This window comes from Coenobita brevimanus, chromosome 69, assembly GCF_032717465.1.
Source record: "Coenobita brevimanus isolate Jiangsu-jjx chromosome 69, ASM3271746v2, whole genome shotgun sequence".
In the NCBI taxonomy this organism is placed as follows: Eukaryota; Metazoa; Arthropoda; class Malacostraca; order Decapoda; family Coenobitidae; genus Coenobita; species Coenobita brevimanus.
In genome coordinates, this window is record NC_137022.1 from 1,260,936 (window position 1) to 1,282,007 (window position 21,072).

Consider the following 21,072-nt stretch of genomic DNA (forward strand, 5'->3'; position numbering starts at 1 on the left):
GCCGTAAGTTCGTGTGTTCCTGAAAGGTTGATAAAGAATTGGATGATGGATAAATGGGAGCTGTACCATACCAGAGTTCTACAGGTGTGAGACTTTAGTGTGATGTGAGTGTGAAAAGAGTAAGAGCAGTGAAAGTGGGGTTGTTAAGGAATGTTTGTGCATTGTGTACAGTGGTTGGATTAAAACAGAAATTAGTGAAAGATGGAGAGCAAGGAAATCTGTTAATAAATGGGTAGAAGAGAGAGGGGGTTGATGTTATGATCATACAGAACGAGTGGATGTAGATAGAATGGTGAGAATGGCATATATAAGGTTGCAGATGGGAGGATACATGGTAGGCCAAGAAAGTAGGTGGATTTGGTAAGTATGTTTGTTAGAACGGGAGGTATAAAAGCTTTGTTTTAATTCTCTGTGTTTCTGGATACTACCTGCTTGAAATATAATTGTGGGATCTTGGTAAGAACAGTAATGAGGAAAGTTATAATGATAATGATGATGATGATGATGGTTGTGATAATGATGGTAGTTATGATAGATAGCAGTGATAATGATGGTTGTGATAGTCATGCTGACGATTATGGTAATTATGATAATGATGATTATACTGTAGTTGTGATGATGATTACGTTATTGGTGTTCATATACTGTACCAACATCCTTACAGGCACCATAATAAGCCATTCCTCCATGATTTCAGGTTGACAAGCTGTCATTTCCAACACTGTTTGAGATGCCATACAGCAAATGGGGGGCCAAGACATGCATCCTGTGTGAGGACGAGCGGTACTCTCGCACCGGCGTCTGTATTGGCTGTGATGCTGGCATGTGTCGGGCGTACTTCCACGTCACATGGTCAGTGTTGTCTTCAAGTGGTGTTTTGGTGCTGGAGCAGGATCTCTTCATGCAATGGCAGTGTTGCCCAGTTTTAAAATATCTCTCAGTTCCCTCTTCTTTCCCTAAAAAGAAGATGTGAACTGTAGGAGAAAGGCAGCTTCAGCCTGCAGTTCACGGGGTTCACAATAAGATCAGTTTAGGACCACTTCAACAACAGCAATAACAACTTCCATGAACAAAAATGTATTGAGCACCTGCTATGAGCCTTGTGCCCTACCTTCCATATCTCTCATCCCCCACCCCTCCCAACTTCAGAGAGTATCCTGCCTTCTCATATTCCTGTGCACATCATACTGCTGTCACAGAATACATTTCACATAGCATCATCACCATCATCCATGCACTTGATGTAGTGCTGCTACTTCTTCATTCACCTTTGTGATTCTTTTCTGTATCTGCCCTCCTCCTCCTATTTCTCCCATCCATTCACTCACCTTCTGTTGCTCTTCTTTCTACTCACAGTGACACTGCACTGAGTGACAAGCCTAATCTGTAGCCCAGGAAACCATTTTCAACACCAGGTGGTAACCACATAGGCCTCACCAAATAAATGGGGTGATATGGAGCCTACTATGGTGCCCCTGTTAACTGGGTGGATAAATGCAGCTTCCAGTCAGGAACCAAACCTCTACACTCCTCCCTGCGCGAAGTGCTTTCTGCTGCAGGGGAACATCAGTTCATTGTACAGGACGGCCCTGCAGAGGCGATTGTTTGCCTGCAGTTGATAAGTTTGCTTGGCCAGACAAACTGGTTACTTAACAATAACAACAACAACAGTAGCTTGCAGGAAAGTGTCTGCAGACTTTTGATCTTGATAGTACACTTGTGAGCCATAGTTTCTGTTCATTATGTAATCCTACTTCTGATGTGTGGTTTAACACCAAACAGAGACCTGTTGTCCAGTGCTGGAGTGGTTGTTGAAAGCTCTGCTAGACTGTGTGAGGAACAGTTCATTATGGAACTGTTACTCATCCAGTCTGGAAAAGGTTCAGATCACTGACTGGTGTTTGGTCATTGTCGGATCCTGTCTATGATTTCCCTCTAGCCAGTGGTGGGAGTAGAAGTTAAATAGGAACTACGGCCCACAGGTATGCATGAGGTATAGTCACCTGAAATCTTGTGGATACTCTGCCATCATGTCTTAGTGCAACTGTGTAAGGAAAGGAGAAGTGTCATGCGCACATGTTTACTGTTGATAGCACAAGCATTTGGGAGTTGTTGGTGGGTTTTGTTTTGAGTGGTCAAATATCATGGATATGCATGATTTGCTTTCTTATTGTCGTCTACTGTATTATTGTAGACGTCCCTCAAAGGAGTAGTAGTTCTATCTATCTATAGCCCGACACCCTATTCCCGCAAAGGGTGGCCGCAGACAAAATGCCTCCAAGTCGCTCTGTCACCCACCATTTGACTACCCTCCCCCCCTAGTCACTCCCCCCTCCCTCATATACCTCTCAACTCCATCTCTCCACCTCATCCTTGGTCTTCCCCTCCCTCTCCGTCCCTCCACCTCACCTACATACACCCTCTTAGTCAGTCTGTCATTCTCCATTCTCTCCACATGTCCAAACCACCTCAGTATATTTCTCCTAAGCTTCTCAACCACATCCACATCCACTCCACAACATTCCTTCACTTCTTCATTCATCAACCTGTCCCTCCATGTCACTCCCCATTCTCCTCTCAAGTAACTCATTTCCACTGCTCCCAATCTTGACTTGTTCCCCTCTTGCAAGGTCCACGCCTCGCTTCCATACGTCAGGATAGGGATCACAATACTATCATGCAGTGACTTCTTCCATACTCACCTCCCTATTTCTCATCACTGCTTTCAGTGAACCAACAACCTTCCTTCCCTGCTGTACCCTTTCAAGCACTTCATCCCCCAAAGTTCCATCCTTACTCATCTCACTACCCAAGTACTTGAATGCATTCACATTCTCCATATCCACACCATCCAACCTCACTGTACATTCTGTGACTTCATTCCTCTCAAACACCATAACTTTACTCGTGTTTACATTAACACTCAGATTCCTCTTCCTGCACACTGTCCCAGATTCATTTGCCAAACCTTGCAACTCCCATTCATCTTCACTCAACAATACTGTGTCATCAGCAAACAGCAACACTGGAAGCTTCCAAATCTCACCCTCATTCATTAGAGCCACCCCCACATCCACTGTCCTACCTTGCACCTCCTTTACAACCCATCCATGTATATATTAAACAGCCATGGAGACATCACACAACCCTGTTTCAGTCCCACATCACAGAACTCACTCAGCTTACCATCCACTCACACCGTAGCCCTAGCTCCTTGGTACATACTCTTCACAGCACTCAACAATTTCCTCTCCACTCCATATATTTTTAATACCTTCCACACACCTTGCCTATCTACTCTGTCATAAGCTTTCTCCAAGTCCATGAAGGCAGCATACACTTTCATTCCCTTCTCTAGATACTTCTCCACTAAACATCTTAGAACAAATATCTGATCTACACACCCTTTTCCCTTCCTAAATCCCCCTTGTTCTTCTCCAACTAGCTCCTTTGTTATATGCCTAACCCTATCAATGAGTAGTAGTTGCCAATGGATTTTTGGGAACTATTATTTCCCTATGATTGTGTGGCCTTCAAATGTTGTAAGAATTAGTAATCAAATGTTGTAAGAACTATTACTGTAGTTTCAGCTCATCCTCTACCCTTCCGCCTGGTTGACAGAACATTATGGCCAGGATGTGACACTGAAATGAAGACCTTTTGATAGTGATTTGAAGTTTTTCAAGACGGAATAACAATGTCATCACAAACAGTTCCTCATGTAGTGCTGCAGAGCTCTGAACTACTATCTCTACACTGGACAACAGATCTTCATTCAGTATGAAACCCTGTCTTGGCTTCTGTTCAACAAAGGGGAGGTAAAGAGTAAACAGGAACTGTGGCTCATAATGTACAATTGCCACAGCAGAGTAAAAATACAGTCCAGTGATCCCCATCTCTCCAACTTGCCACAGCGCCCAGCGTGAGGGTCTTCTATCAGAGGTGAACCACGGGGAGGCAGACCAGGCTGATCCATACTATGCCCACTGCAAACTACACACTGATCGCGAGCTAATTAGGTATGCTGCTTTCTTCATTGTTAACCAGATTTATATACTGTCCATACTTATGATCATTTCACATTTGTAAACAAGCGTTATATTCGCGGGAAAGATATGAGAAGATTTCATATTCTTCTTCATCTGGCCTTGTTGTATTGCAAGGATGTGTTCAAAAATGCTGCAACTGTATTCTTACTTTTAGTGCTATAAATTGGGGGAAGCTTATACCTCATCTGACCTCTTATTAGTTATTGAAATGATTTTGTAATTTACTCTGGATTTTAAAAGGCAAACAGCTGTATGTATTGTTTTTAAAACCAATAACTAGATTCATAAACAAAGCTGTGACCAATTCCCTGTTGTAATCAAGGTGTAGTTTTGCTGGAAAGACATGGGAGGATTCTGTGCTCTCCTTACCCCATCCTTCCTGGGAATACACACCTTAGGACATGAACTGATTGTTGGATTGTATGTGAATATACCCCCTGACTGGACTGAGAGGAAACACATTGCCAACATTCCACTCTAATTTGCCATCTGAGAGGGGAAAAGAATAGTAACCAGTCTTGCATTACTGACTTGGAGTGTGGGGTCCAAATGAGATACATGTAGGGACAAAAGGCAATATGCTGTATACAAAAGGTCACGTGTTTAATAAGATTCCTGTCTGTCATCCCTAATTGTGCCGGTGCTGGTGAAATAATAAAGAATCAAGACATCAGAGCAGTGCTACAGGCCAGAAATAATATACTGTTGAGGCTCTCTCTCACAGTATATAGTGTTAGTCAGTAACTGGCTTGAGAGCTAGTTCTTCATCCTAAAGCTTACCATCTACAGTACAGAATATTGTCAGAGTCTTTGTGCATTTGTAAGAAAGAATGACCATTGTAGTATGGAAGAAGAGAATGGAACAGTATAATAATTGAGAGTGATGATAAACTGGCTTGCTAGCTAGCTAGATACATGCTGATTTATCCTCTTCACCTTAAACCTAACCTTTTTGTGTGTGTGTGTGTGTGTGTGTGTGTGTTTGTGTGTGACCGGCTCTGGGTATAGGCTCCACAACCTGCTTTCAAGGCCCAGTAGTCCTCCTACGTACTGCACACCTGTACATGTCACCACTTCGGCACTAACACCCACTGTCCATAGTGAATACATGCTAGGGCTGTCTCATACAGGACTGGTGTATTGGTAATAGCAGGGGTGCTTTTACGACATGTCGGCGGGTCTTCTGGTAGATTAGTCAAGTCTGATTTTATGAAATTCAAATCCTTAAACTGTTCCCTGCCCCAGCGGGATTTGAACCCAGGTCCGTTAGGACAGCAGGCCAACTCTCTACCGATTGAGCCGCCGCCTCCCCCAATATTGCCAGATTCTTTGTGCATTAGTAAGAAAGATGACCATTGTAGTATGGAAGAAGAAAGTTAAACAGTACCATATAATAAATGAAAGTGAAGATAGAGGAGGAAAGGTGGTATTGATAGGTACATAAGGACAAAGTAGACTCACAGTAGTTCCCTTATAGTCATCCTGCTGTGTGGCTTCCCAGGATGAAGCAAGACATTGAAATGGAAAATATAGCAGTCATGATAGAAGTACTGATTATAATTCAGAGGTGTAGCACCTCTGTTTTTTAACTTGATAGCCAGGAGGTTTAGTCTGTCTGGTAGGTTGGGAGAGATTAGCTGGTAGGTATATTTGGAGTGCATGTATACAGAATTTTTTTCTTAACCCTTTAACCGCGGGCATTGTTTTGGCCTGACTGTCCTCTCCCGCGGGGGTTTCAGCCAAATGTAAACAAACCTTTAAACCTTAATAACTCTGCACAGAATAAAGCTAGAGAAAAAAATAAGGTACCATTAGAAAGTACTAACCTTCAGCTTTCCATTGATGTAGGTTTCATGACTTTGTTGACTTTCACAGGACGGGCAGTGCCGTTAGAAGTGAGGGGTGTAAAATCACTATTTTTCGTTCACACACCATTACCTTCGCTCATACACCATTACCAAATGCCAACCTCATTCTGATAATAATACTATAAACATATATGAACACTGCACATACGATAAACACCCACTCTGTGTTCACTGAGGCAGGTAAAAGGCACTGTAATTACCCGCACTTCACTGCCACATCAGCGGTGTTGTAATCACTATTTTTCGCTCACACACCATTACCAAATGCCAACCTCATTCTGATAATAATACTATAAACATATATGAACACTGCACATACGATAAACACCCACTCTGTGTTCACTGAGGCAGGTAAAAGGCACTGTAATTGCCCGCACTTCACTGCCATATCAGCGGTGTTGTAATCACTATTTTTCGCTCACACACCATTACCAAATGCCAACCTCATTCTGATAATAATACTATAAACATATATGAACACTGCACATATGATAAACACCCACTCTGTGTTCACTAAGGCAGGTAAAAGGCACTGTAATTGCCTGCACTTCACTAGCACATCAGCAGTGTTGTCACTCACACAGCTGGACAGATACTGATGCGTGTTTGGTCCGGGGTGGGGTGGGGGGCCCAGGGGGTGGGAGGTGGGGCCCCAGGGGGGAGAAGAGGGAGGTGGGGGTCAGCTGGAGTGAAAGAACTTAATAGCTACTCTCCCTTGAAACAATTGGCGCACGGAAAAAACGCGGGGTATTCAAAATATTCACAAACATTCGAGAATGACACCCGCGGTTTGGTCCAGTTTTTGCAACGTCATTCTGGAATGACACCCGCGGTTAAAGGGTTAAACAAAGTATGTGCAGATGGTCTGGCAAATGGGGTGTAGCCAGGAATCTGGAAGCTTGAATGACTGAAGCCTATGGCCTTTTCAGGCATGCTGTTTGTAGTATTTGCACCTTTGTACTTTCTTTTTTGTGGATTTCTGGATTCTGCTTCACCCTTATCCATTGGTGGGAAATACAGGCAAAGATGATGATGACAGTGATTATGATGATGATAATTAAAGAGCAAAGTATATGAAGAACACTGGTATAATACAGGTGAGGATGATGATGACAGTTATTATGACGATGAAGAGGAAAGTATAGATGGAGAAGACTGGTAAATTTCCTTCATGTGCCTAACTTTGTGTCATTTCTGCAGACGGCGTAAGCGTAACTGGCTGGCGCTGCAGCTACACATGAAGCAGGGTGAAGCTGATAAGTCAGGGTCCAGCCAAGAGACACAAGACCGCATCCAGCGCAAACTGGCACGCTACCGGGACAAATATCTCTTTAATAAAAACAACAGGCCCACCCCATGGTGTTAGTTGAAGATATGACACTTGCTTTCATTGTGCTTTCTTGAGGAGATAAGCTTAGACCAGTGGCTTTGCTCTCTTTCTCTCTCCCTTTTTTTTTTTTTTTTTTTTTTTAAATCAAATAATGGACAATCTGAGGCAAAAACTTGCCTGATATTCAACTGGATTAGCTTCACATATAGAGCATATTCATTACTGTTCACCCTGACACACCATGTTAAAGATCATCATTCATGACCAAACACACACATCGTCCCTTCCAGCTTAAGAATATTAGCCAGCAGACAAAAATAAGAAGCAGATGAGTTGATATATTAGGCAAAGTTTTGTCCCTGATTTATATATAGATTGATAAATAGATATAGTTATATATATGTATGTATGTATAAAGCTGATATCTGTTGCACTGTAGTTAAAGACTTGCATACAGATGAACTAAGCCATGTTGGTATCTACAGACCCTACCCAGAAAATGCCACGTGCACTGTCCACCTCAGCGTCATTGTTCCGGTCACTACTGCACAAGACTGAGTTGATGGGTCTGAGCACTGAGACCCAGCCACTCCATCCAACTGCTGTTGGGGACATAAGGAAGAAATGGCACATCCCACCCGCATTCAAGTGAGTCCATGAGTGGTGTACAGTCAATCCTTGAAGTCTAAGATGTTTATTTAGTGAAATGCTACTTCTGATGAAGCAGCTCTTAAGTGAGTCGTGGTTCTGATTTATGACTGAGGGTTTTAACCCTTGCTAAGCTGCAGACCTCATGTGAGGCAAAGTAAAGATCTACAGAAGCCATACTGCAAGCCTCATATGAGGCTGAGTGGTTAGCATCGCTGACTGCAAAGCTGCTGGCCCGTTAACACCAGGGTTGGAATCCTGGTGCGGGCAGCTGGGGTCTCTTGACTCAGGTGTCCATCCACCCTTTGTTGGTTGGTAGATGGGTACCTAGGGTAACATCTAGGACAGGTAACTGTGATGACCTGGATGATGCAGTGGCCTTGTACCCCAGGTTGTTGGGTTAATAGCCCGCTACAGGCTCAAAGACCTATGTTATGGAGATGAGCACTATGGCTAAGAGCCCAGTGACATGTGCTCCCATCTTTACCTTTACCTTTAACTTGGCACAAAATTGCCCGTTCATCATTTTGAATGCTGAGTTTAGAGCTGTGATTTTTTTTTTTTTTTTTTTTTTTTTTTTTTGCCATGTCCCCTTTTTTTGATAAGAGCTAAGGCATTGCCCCTGGGTAGAGGATTTTAGTTTGGAGCGTGTAGCATTTTATGCCCGGATGCCCCTCTTGATGTCTGCCAATGACCCTTGGGTGGACTTAAAACCTCCAACCCCTCTTTCAGAGCAGAGCACTCTAACCCACAGAGCCACGGCTTATTATTTCTGGAATATGATGCTAGTCATGAAGAAGTGCAATAGCAAGGATGCATAGCAACATTGTCCTCTGCCACTGAGCAACAGTAAAAAGCTGCAAATGGATGAAATTCTCCACCAAGTTAATCCTTTGAATCTTGACATTCTTTTTAGTTTATGACTGCTGCTACTAGGATAATTTTATTCAGCTTTGGAAGGACCAGTAACATTGAAGGAGTTTGTTAATGTTTTAGCATTCAGGAGATGGTATGAACAAAAGAAAAAAAGATATCTCGATGCTCAGTGGATATAATCCCACACATTTCAAAGAACTGCGTATGGAAGTTCCATTGCTACATGTCAGTCTAATTTGTCACTTCCTCCAATTCTCAGTGCCAGTTACATGAAGAAAGTTGTAATATTATGGAACACATCCCCAACTAACAATTTGGATTGACTGTACATCAACCCTGTACATATGCAATGATGTGTTAACTATCCTTCCTACATAAGCATAAACTGTGTAAAGTGGCCCACTCAGCTTTTATAATAAAGTGTTAGGCAGTAATGTAATCCTGAGCATCACCACCACTTTTCTTTTAAAAACCACACATGACCCCAACTTGCCCATTGATATGCATTCTAATGGTAAACCTTATTGTACAGAGGTAAAATACATGTAAGACTGAAACATTTGAGAGAATTAAAGAAGTAAATACTGTAGTGGCAGTTAACCTGAAAGACTCTGACAACTGGCAGGGTGATTGAGGGAGGGGGATCCAAGTCTGAGGAGTTGAAGCATTTGTCTCTGTTGTGGGCAATTTGTTACACCAGCACAGTTGCCTTGTCACTTTTGACACCCACCCACCCTCTTTCTCTTCCTCCAAGTCCCTTAGCACCATCCTTCTGTCCATCAGCTTTGGCATCTTTATAGGTCTTAAAATGGTTCCTGTTGAAGTGCAGCCAGGTCATCCCTGGTAAGGAGATTGTTGGAGTGGGGATGGCATGGTGGATTGTAGGGAGGCTTATGTGGATTTACAATGCTGTGCTGCCAGTTTGAAATTTCTCAGTTTTCCGCTGTCTGTGTCTGCAGTTACAGCACCACATACAAGATAAATGGGTCATGCATGGGTCAACTGAGTAAAAGGAAAATCATATGCAGAAATGTTGTAAACAGACTATGCACCTTTCACTTACAACCAGACAAAGCACATCATTAACAACCTCAAGCACTCATCTGCCTGTGGACCAGACAACATAAGCAACATTCACCTTAAACACCTTGGACCTCAAGGCATACAAGCACTCACCAACATATCAAACTACAGCTACTCACACAACATAATACCCAACATCTGGAAGCATGGCATTATCATCACTATCCCTAAACCCAACAAAGACCCCACATTACACTCCTCACACTGCCCCATCACACTCCTCTGCACCCCCTCTGAAGTCACTGAACGACTGGTACTACAACTAGTCACACCTCACATTCCCCTAGCCCAATCACAACATGGCTTTAGGCCACTACACTCCACGAACACGTTCATACAGACCTTACACAGAGAGTTTTCGATGGCATGAATTCAGCTATGCCACCACACAGAACACTCCTAATCACACTAGACATTAGCAAAGCTTTTGATGCCATCCCCCGCCACAACCTCACAAACAAAATACCCAACACAAACATGCACAATAACACAAAAAGATGGCTGGCAGACTACTTAGCAGGCAGATGTGCACACGTAACATTTGCCAGTCAGTCTTCCAACATCAGAAACTTCACAAACGGCGTCCCCCAAGGATCTGTTTTGTCCCCTACACTCTTTAACCTATACATGCACAACATACCCACACCCCACACACCACAGATACGCATAGCTTCCTATGCAGATGATATAACACATGTACGCACCAAAATGCAAGCACAGTTGCACACATCATTTGACCTCACCTCAACACACTACACGAATGGTTCACCACAAACAGGCTCAAAATAGCCCCAGCCAAATCTACAGTGACCCTTCTCACAAACTGGACAGCAGAACACAGTCACATCCCACACCTCACCATAAAGAACACTCCCTTACCACACACACACACACACAAAATCCTTGGTGTAACATATGATACATCAATGTCATTTAAACAACACATCACAAACATTAAAAATAAAATAACACCAAGACTCAGTGCTTTGAGGTCACTTGCCCATATAACATTCGGACACAACAAAGAAACCACCACCACAGTATACAAACAATACATACATTCAGCGATGAATTATGCAAGCCCTGCCTTTGCTTCTAACCTCAGCAAAATACACTACAACACTCTACAAACCATACAGAACAAGGCCTTAAAAATAATCACAGGCTGCACAGCTACTACACCCACAGACCACCTACATCAAGAATCCAAAGTCCTCAAAGTCAAGGATCACCTAGACATGAGAGGTACCCAGTTTCTTGCTGCAGCCTCCACAAACCCACAACATCCACTATATTACATGGTATCACATCCACCTACACCAAGGAACATCAAAACAACACCCAGCACATGATACCATACACAAATACTGTCATCTCTCCCCCCTCGCCCACCTCAGACCAGCCTCCAGAAGCATATCCCCACTCAAATAACTCACTGCTCCATTCAGTCACTTAAAGACAACACACAGCTGCATGCACGGCCTCCTGATATCCACCCTTCTGAATCCTATCTCCCTTGTGAGAACAGGGTCCACCTGGCCAGGCTGAGATGTGGGCACCATCCAGCCCTCTTAAGCTACCAGAAGAGGCTGGATGACTCCGTCTTTGATGCCTGTCCAGGATGCAACACAGCACCCCATACTGTTAAGCACATTATGGAAGACTGCATTGCACACAATCACCTGCGCCAACAACACAACATACACTCTTTAAGAGCTCTGTGGGAAAGCCCAGTCTCGGCCATGGCCTTCCTAAGGGACTCAGGGCTGTTCAGCCAGACTGCCTAGGGAACAACTACTACTACTACAGAGGGTTGACTTAGGTAAGAGTAAAGTGATGATTTTTGAGAGGAAAAGTGATTCATTGTGATGTAATTGGAGAGAAAAACTTGAAATGGTGAATGGAAAGAGACACTTGAATTGGTGAGTGAGACAGTACCTCTGAGCAGTGCAAGTATATTACAGAAGACAGAGATGACTGTATATAGGACACATCTTGGACTATTATCCCTAACAGCATTCAGCCAACTGGTGGGAAGTATATACTTTACTGGATTAGCATGATTTAACTTCAGGTTCATAGGAAATATCAACTGTACCATGGCCATCCTTAGTATGTGGATTTCTTAACTCATAAACTGTTGCTTAGGGAAATCTGTCTTCCTGTAGCCAGATGCCATAATCCCAAAAAGGGTGATCATTTGACATTGAGTTGGTTGTTTTACGGGGAGGGGCACTAACCCTCCGCCAACTGACTTGTTGACATGTAGGGAACATGTATGGGTTGGTTATATGGTTAACACCCAGCATTGTAAATGGTTTTTGTGGACTACAGGAAACCATTAGACTTGCCATTCAATGTAAAGTCACCATTAAAGGAATGAAGAATAATAAAAAGCGACAGGAAAGATGAGAGAAATAGGGAGAGGAAGGCAGACACAGAAAACGAATAATAAAGGTGTAGGAAGAGGTAGACAGCACCACATCAGGTGAGTGGATGATGGTTGCCACTATCAACCATTTCTTAAAAAAAAAAAAAAAAAAAGTTTCTCCACATTATTTTTGGTCATACTGGTTTATAGAGAATATGGTGAGGTATATGTTTTTAAATTTCAGTATTTATATATATGCCGTAGTTTTGCTGCTACAGTTTCCTGAAGCTACGTATTTTTCAGGAAGTCAAGAAAATGTACAGTATACTGTATTATTAAAACTGGAGACATTACTTGTGTATGACACAGAAAAGGTTGTGCTGAAATGTTCGTATGCACATTTCCAGGTCAGTATCTACTGTAATTTGCACCAAAAGAAAAAGGATGGGAAAGTAAGCTTCAAGTGGTCTGTGTTATGATACATCATAGTTGGAGCCATATCCTCAGCTGAGGTTTGTTGCAGTTTACGGATTGGGAAACATCATTCTTTTTTATGTAGTATGCAGTACAGTATGTAAAGGAAGAGGAGAGTAGAATGGCCCAAGGAAGGGATTTGTCATTGTTATGGCTTAGACCAACAGAAATAGCTCAATATCCAACCATTCTTTCATAAAAATAATGCCATGTTTCCTCTTCAAGATTCCCTGTATTGGGTTTAACCAGGTATGTTCTGTGAACTGGAAGGTTAACCAAAAAGCCCACACCAGCTATTTACATCCCAACATTTACTGGAAGCAGTTGAGTAAAAGGAAAATTTGAGATGTACAATAAGATTTGTAACAATGTGAGAGTCTCATTTTGGAGTTGCCAGCCATTGGAAGTCCTTACAGTCTATTCATTCATTCATTCCTTGTTGCACCCCCATCAGTGTGGAGTTCATCAGTTACTACCTGGACCGCACCAACCGCCTCTCAGAGATGAAGGACCGCCTCGACCACCTGCTTAGGGAGAACTCTCAGCTCGTCCAAGAGGAGACACAACTCAGGCTTAAGTAAGTCAGGCTTGTGTTAGAAAAAAATTGTCATAAACATTATCATCTGCAGCATTAACATCAAGTTATCAACATCATCAGCAGCAGCATTATCAGTCAGTACCATCGTCATTGTTTTGCATTAATGTCTTTAATCATCATCATCATCATCATCATGAGCAGCAGCAGCAGCATTAGTGTCGTTAGTATCATTATCACCATTGTTTTCGTCACCAGCAGTGACAGCGGCATTTTGCCATCATCATCATCATCATTGTGAAGCCATACTCCTTCCTGGGGATCCCACAGCAGGGAATGGCCATGGCAGAACTGCCTCAAATAAGCCTCCCCCTTCTCCCCCACACCACTCAGATCATCCTGTCTCACTAAAGTAAGGCACTGTTCTGCCGTCTTTTGTACCACATATGATCCTCTTCCAGTGTTTCCCTCAGTCTCACTTTCAGAGACTTGGATGGGTACCCTGTCTTTACAGCATGTGTTCTTTAATTATGTCCATACCTGCCCAGTTTATTCCTCCATATCCATTCACTTCTAGAGCCCTTTCTTCCTTTCCCAGATACTCATCTGTTACTCATTGTTGCCTCAATACATGCATTATCCATCCTACTTATATGTACGGCTATTCTGAAAAGCAAATATTAATTCCATGGTCTGTAACCCAACAAACTCTCTCTCGCATGCTTCACTGGTTTCACTTCCTTTTGCGAGCATCGGTAATAATAGTTTCACACATGGTCCATGTCACCTTCATCCTGCCCTTTAGAATATTGCCAAGTTCTCCATCTGCCCATCTCTAACATGGTTTTCCTTTAACCTCACATTCCATATTGCAGTAATATGATGGTACAAGTCTTAAATTTTTTGAACTTTTTATTTTGGTTGAATGCATTCTGAATATTTTCTGAACCATCTTAATATAGACCACTAGGTCATTGAGATATTGATATTTATGTGTATTTGTAGTAGATGGATGGCTGCCATTGACCATGAGAGGTACTACCATGAGAGTAAAATTGTCATCTCTCCATCTTGAATTTATAGCTGTTGTAAAAGATTAACACTAGAATATGATGCCAGTCACAAAGAAGTGCTGTGGAAATAATGTAGAGCCACAGCATTGTATTTTGTGTAGCTTATTGTGAAATAAGCTACAAAAGAATGAAAATCTGGACCAGGTTAGAGTAAAACGAGTATAGCCACATCATCATCACTCTTAGGCAGGAAGTATTCAGTTGCTAGTACAGTCATATTGGTAGTTTTTGTGTGTGTGTGTGTGTGTGTGTGTGTGTGTGTGTGTGTGTGAATAATGTTGAGTCAAAGTCGAGGCCAAGACTGTTACATTAGCTACAGTATTACAAATCCTATATCACCTCTCAGATTTCTTTATTTCTAATGGCTTGCAGCAACAGCTGGAAAGTAATTACCTGGTTTTGGCGCTTGGTTTAGCTTCCAGTGCATAGAAAACAGCTGTACCATGCCCAGTCCCAACACAGGATATTCCTTAAGAGGAAGCATTTCATCATGTTGTTTTTGGTTTGGTGTGTACTGTACTCTTCTGTGCATTTAATCCTTTTTCCTCTCTTTATCACGTACTGCATCCTAAAATTTACAGTCATATTCTTTACTTCCAACAATCATTACTTACTTCCTTGGTTGTCATTTACTTGATAATCATACAGACCATTAGAATGTCTGATACCTTATTCTCGTTCTGCTCTCCTTAGATGTCGGCATATGGAGCATGACTGTGAGGTGCTGAAGTCCGACAATGATGTGCTGCTGAATAAAGCTCTAGAATTACATGACCTGCTAAAAGGACTTGCAGGGCGACCTTTGCCATTGCCACCTGTAGTTGCAGCCCTGCACAACCCTCCCAGCCCCCCAATGCCTACACAGCCACTCCCCAAGGGCAGCCTGCGTGGCCCCATCATCACGAAGGCTGCAGCAAAAATGATGGGCGACCAGACTCACCCAGGCCCTGGAGGTGAGTGCTGGCCTCCCCCTCGACCAGGTCAGTAGTCAGTTACCCTCTTGTCGACACCACAGGAAGCCATAGTTACTGTGGTTTGGTTGGTAGTTGTGGATGGCGTGGGTTATAAAAAATAATCAGTAGTTGTATGCCATGTGCAGGAAAGGGGTTGGTAGCACTTCTTTCTTCATTTTTTTTTTTTTTTTCTGGGGTGGTACATGAGATGCAGTAGTGTGAATGATATGTTGCAAAATATAATTGGTTAAGAGTTATTACCATATACAAGGGAGGCAGTGTCATTGAGCCAGTACCTTTGATTTCCATAGGGGATAAGGTTCTTGAGTATGCTGAGGAGTTTGTCTCTTGGCTGGTGTAATTATTATGTGGGGTGGTGCTGAAGATATCTCAATTACAGGGAGTCAGAAAGGGGTGTAGGGAGTGTGGTGTGGAGAGACTTGCCCCTGCTGACAGTTATGAGATCTACTCGGTATGAAAGAGAAAGTACAGGTATATGTGTGACGTTTGATACCGTATGATAGTGAAATAGAAGCAGTGAAGGATGAAGGTGCCAATAAAGATAGCATTTTAGCTATGTGGAGTGTTGAAATGTCTGTTTTGGCATGTCAGTCTCATATCATCATGACCAGACATTGTGAACACAGGCAAGCTTATGAAAGAGCATACCATATCTACCTGTTTTAAATATGCACCACAGTTTAGGTTTTAAACTCTAGTCTCAAAATATCCAGATCGGGCTGCTAGCACATTAACCACTGAGACACCTTGGCTTCCTATCTAGGCCAGCCACAATCAGTTATCATAGAGGGAAAATAGTTATAAAAGCAGCCTAATCAGTGCATAGCTAATCACAAAAATGGGTGCAAAAAGCATCAGTGGGAGCAAAAGCAAAGGAAAGACTGAGAAACACATCAGCACATGTATGTAAACACAGAAGCTGACTGAAAGATGCACAAGCCTGAAGTGTGTAAGCAGTCTAACCATTGGTCTACCCAGCACACAGGTCATGTTACCTAAACCAAAAATTGCCATATCTTCATCTTGAATGCTATGTTGTAACAAGAATATAGCACTAGAATTTTGTGCTAGGCATGAAAAAGTGCTGTTGAGAGGATGCAGAGCTGAAGTATCGTAATATTCTGCTATTGACCGAAGGGAAATAAGCTGCAAAAGGACAAAAATCTCCACCAAGATGAATGGATTATAACAGAATGAGATCCCAAGCAAGAGGTTGCAGGATGCACCAAAAGTGAATGTGAAAGTTGGTGCCAACCCACATACATCTGTGAAACTGCAGACAACTACAAAATGTTGGGAGATTGTCCGATAAATTGTAACCTCCACTTTGGGGTTACAGCACCTACCTCATTAACTCATGGTTATATTAGATGAATTTATTCCTCTCTCTATCTTTATTCATTTGCAGCAAGATTATAAAAGGGCTTTGGCCCTTATACTAAGATGTAATAATGACCTGTTAAGAGAAAAATGTATAGGCCAAGGATGTGCTCTACTTAGTAATTTGGTTCATGTCCGATAATTTTATTCGGTTCAGGAGAGAGGTTTTTAGTTGTAGGAGGTAGAAGCAACTTCCACAAACCACATTAGTCAAAAGATGTACCAGTAGTCTGCATTTATGCCAGAGTTTATTTAACCCAGGAGAGATTCGTGAGGCTGAAAGACTAAGACAATATCCGTGCATTTAATGGCATAGTGGTATTTTAGTGCCATTCACCTTATAGCCCGTCACCTTTTTTTTTTTTTTACATAGAGTCTGATGTTGTGTAAGCTTATCATCATGAGAAGAGATGCCTGACTTATGAAGGGGAATGTCAGTATATCCTTTATACATTTCCTAGTACAATAGTTGACAAAGTTATGAAAACCCAGTGGATCATAGAGATTTTAGACTTCTAGTTCCTTCATTCTCTCCTCTTTCTTCTTCCCTTCAGTAACTTCACACTCCCTCTTCTATCTTTCTTTCCTTCATTCTATCCTTGTCTTGCTGCCTATGGGTGACTTTACACTCCCTCTTCTGTCTTTCTTTCCTTCATTCTTTCCTCTTCCTTCTGCCTGTGGGTGACTCTACACTGAGTGACAAGCCAAATGGTTTCCTAAACACCAGGAAACCATTTACTACACTGGGTGGTAACCATATAACCAAATTTTGGCACCTGGTGGTTTAGTGGGTAATTATTGTACTCCATTTGGATTGAGCTGGTGAAGGTTTATATCCAAGGGATGGTTGAGGTTGATTGCTCATGTAATGTCACTCAGGGATGAGTGAGGCCGGTCACTCTCATCTTAAATGTCGGGACCAACTGCCTAGCCCCGGCTCCAATCCTACATTGCCCCATGAGGAGCATGGGGCAATGTAGGATTAGATGATGGATGGCTGGAGTTTATTGTTTACTGTTTATTTGGAGAATGATGAGTGTGTAATACAGTTTGTTAGAGGTAGAATGCAGCAGAATACTATACCAGTACTTCACTTTTGCCTCCAGACCTGGGTGGTGTGGGTATGTCATCACTGCAGCGTTGTCGCGTGTGTCACAGCACCAGGGAGCAGCACTTACTGATAGAGTGTGACACCTGTGGCAACCACTATCACCTCTCTTGCCTTGACCCTCCACTCACGCGCATGCCCAAGAAGACCAAACAGATGGGATGGTTAGTGGAATATTGAGCTTTGACCATCATCATGATCATTATCATCATTATCATCATCATCTTTGCTGATACATTACTTTTTGTATTTTTCCTTCCTCCTTATTTAATGTCAATCAATCAATCAATCAATCATTTCCTGTGGCACCCTCGGGGATGCATAGGGCCTCGATGAACTCACACCACCACATCCTATCTTGTGCTAACTCCTCAAGATCTCCCCAACACTCATCTCCAGCTTCCCGTCTCATTGTCCTCACCCACGTCTCTTTTGGCCTTCCTCTACCTCTCCTACCAAGTGCCACCCACCCTGGTGTACCTCGTACTATTCCCTGTCTCCTATACACATGTCCTAGCCACTTCCATCGTGAGAATCTAACATATTCATCGATCGGCTGCACTCCCGTTATTTCTCTAATTCTACTATTTGGTATCCTTTCCCACCACTTAACTCCTAATATTCTTCTAAGTGCTTTATTTTCAAACACCAAGAATTTATTTTCCATAGTCACTGTGCTGTACCAAGACTCGTGTCCATAAATTAAGATACTCCTAACCATTACCTTATAAAGTTTGATTTTTGTATGCACAGAAAAATTGTTATTATTCCAAATATTTTTAAGCATTCCCATTGCCTGATTAGCCTTCTTTAACCTTTCCTCGAATTCAAAGTTCAAAGAACCATCCTTGGCTAAATAAGTACCTAAATATTTAAACCTATCAACTTGCTTTACAACCATACCTCCAATTACACATTCCTGCGCATTTTCCATATTCATATTGATTATTTCAGTTTTTCCACAATTAATAACCAAACCCACCTTACGACCTTCACTCACCAAACAGTCCAACACTCTCTGCATCTCTTCTGACCCATCACAAATCAAAACTATATCATCTGCATAATCTAAATCCAAAAGTTTCCTGTTCTCTCCCCAAAGTATACCTGCACCGGTTTCTGTTCCAACGCGTTTCATAATGTAATCAATGACCAATATAAATAGTAAAGGCGATAGAACACCACCTTGAATTACTCCGGACTTGACTTCAAACGAATCACTCAGACAACCATCAACCATCACTTTACAAAATGTGTCCTCATGCATGTTCATAATGACCCTCACAAACTCCTCTGGTATTCCATAATGTCTCATGATCTTCCCCATAGTCTCTCTCGAAACACTATCAAAAGCCTTTTCAAAATCAACAAAACAAAGACTTAACGGTACTCTCATTTCATTAACTTGCTGCATCAAATGCCTAACTATAAAGATATGATCAATGCAACCACGTCCCTTTCTAAAACCAGCCTGTTCATCCCTCAGAATACCCTCAACCACCGGCTCCAACCTATTTAACAACACTCTACTGAAAACTTTCAAAGCTATCGGTGACAAAGAGATTCCCCTCCAATTACCACATTCACTCAGGTCTCCCTTCTTGAACTTTAAGAATTATTCCATTCTTCCAAACTGATGGTAGTAACCCCGTCACCCATATCTTATTGAATTGCTTGGTCAAGATCATTATTTATCTATCCCACTCCACTTTAAACATTTCCGGAAATAAACCATCCTCCCCTGGTGCCTTATTATTCTTTAACTGTTTTACTGCTTTCTCCACTTCTGCAAGCCTCAACTCTCCTGTTTCTATATTTAAATCTTCCTGAGCAGACGGTATATCCTCTTCTGGTGGTATTGGTCTGTTAAGAACTGTCTCAAAATGCTCTTTCCATCTATTTTTAATATCTCCATCTTTGGTCAATAAATTTCCTTCCCTGTCTCTAACTGGTATTTCCTTGCGTTTACCTGCATTACCACTCAGTTCTCTAATCGATTCATATGCTATTCTTTGACTCTGTCCATCATTTTTGTTTATTAAGATTTCAGTCTCTGCAACCTTTTCATCCACACATCTTCTTTTATCTCTCCTAGCTAACCTTCTTACTTCTGAATTCAAACTCCAGTACGCAGCTCTTGCTAATTCAATCTCTTGTTCATCAACGCATTGCATCTCACTCCTCAATTTAGCCTCACCTCTCTTTTTTATCATATCCCACGTTTCCTCTGACATCCATTTCTTTCTCCTGAATCTATGTCTCCTTCCAGTCGTACATTCAGCAGTCTCATGCAGAACTTTGTTCACATCCTCCCACATCTCATCTACACTTCTCTCCCCCTCTTCCAACGTTTCCAACACCAAAAACCTATTTCTGCATTCTAATCTGAATTCCTCCTTTTCTTCTCCTTCCCTTCTAAGCTTAACAATATCGTATCTACCAACACCAGATTTTTCCTTCTTCTGATTTTTAAGTTTAAACCTTATTTTTGCAATGCTGAGTTGATGGTCACTACCAATATCCGCTCCCCGTTTAACATGAACATCTAGCAGAGAACTTCTATGCCTCCTACTGATAGCGATGTGATCAATCTGATTTTTATATTTTCCACACGGTGACACCCAAGTTGTCTTGTGTATATTGCAATGCTGAAAGAGTGTGCCCCCGATGACTAAGTCATTTGCTAGACAGAAGCTTCCAAACCTCACTCCGTTTTCACTCATCCTACTACCAACTCCCATCTTACCCATACATGCCTCAAATCCCTCATTTGAACAGCCCATTACTGCATTAAAGTCTCCAACGCAGATCAAAACATCATGTCTAGGTACCCTTCCTACTCCTTCTTGCAACTTTTCATAAAATGTGTCTTTCCTTTCATCGAGTGCATCATTAGTAGGTGCATAACACACAAACAGGCTGATGTTGCCATGATTTGATTTAAACCGTGCGTATAATAATCGCTCATCTATAGGATCCCACTCACATAAAGCCTTATTTGCCTTACAACCCAGCAACAATCCTACTCCCTGATAATGCATTCCGTCCTGTCGGCCAGATATCAATAAACGTATACCATCCTCCAAATCCAACTTATCGACTCCAGTTAATCTTGTTTCTGTCAGAGCACAAACATCAAGTCCGTAATTTTGAAAAACCTTCACTAACTCATCGATTTTACCGTCATGATTTAGCGTTCTCACATTCCAGTTACCAATTTTAATTGTATTTTTTGCATTAACAAATGAATTAGATTGTAATTGAGGCAACCGTGAGATTCTTAGCACCCCCTGCCCATTTAAG

General features: G+C 42.1%; 1 protein-coding gene across 1 annotated transcript in view; it reads left to right on the forward strand.

Annotated features, from left to right (window-relative positions):
• The window catches only part of LOC145406025 (uncharacterized), a 58,487-nt gene that overhangs the window by 15,788 nt on the left and 21,627 nt on the right, over positions 1 to 21,072 (forward strand). The window contains exons 5-11 of the mRNA XM_080277211.1: positions 698 to 852; positions 3,915 to 4,019; positions 7,118 to 7,278; positions 7,733 to 7,895; positions 13,154 to 13,276; positions 15,001 to 15,287; positions 17,768 to 17,933. Of these exons, the coding sequence (XP_080133337.1) occupies positions 698 to 852; positions 3,915 to 4,019; positions 7,118 to 7,278; positions 7,733 to 7,895; positions 13,154 to 13,276; positions 15,001 to 15,287; positions 17,768 to 17,933 (1,160 nt within the window). The remainder of the gene's footprint in view (positions 1 to 697; positions 853 to 3,914; positions 4,020 to 7,117; positions 7,279 to 7,732; positions 7,896 to 13,153; positions 13,277 to 15,000; positions 15,288 to 17,767; positions 17,934 to 21,072) is intronic.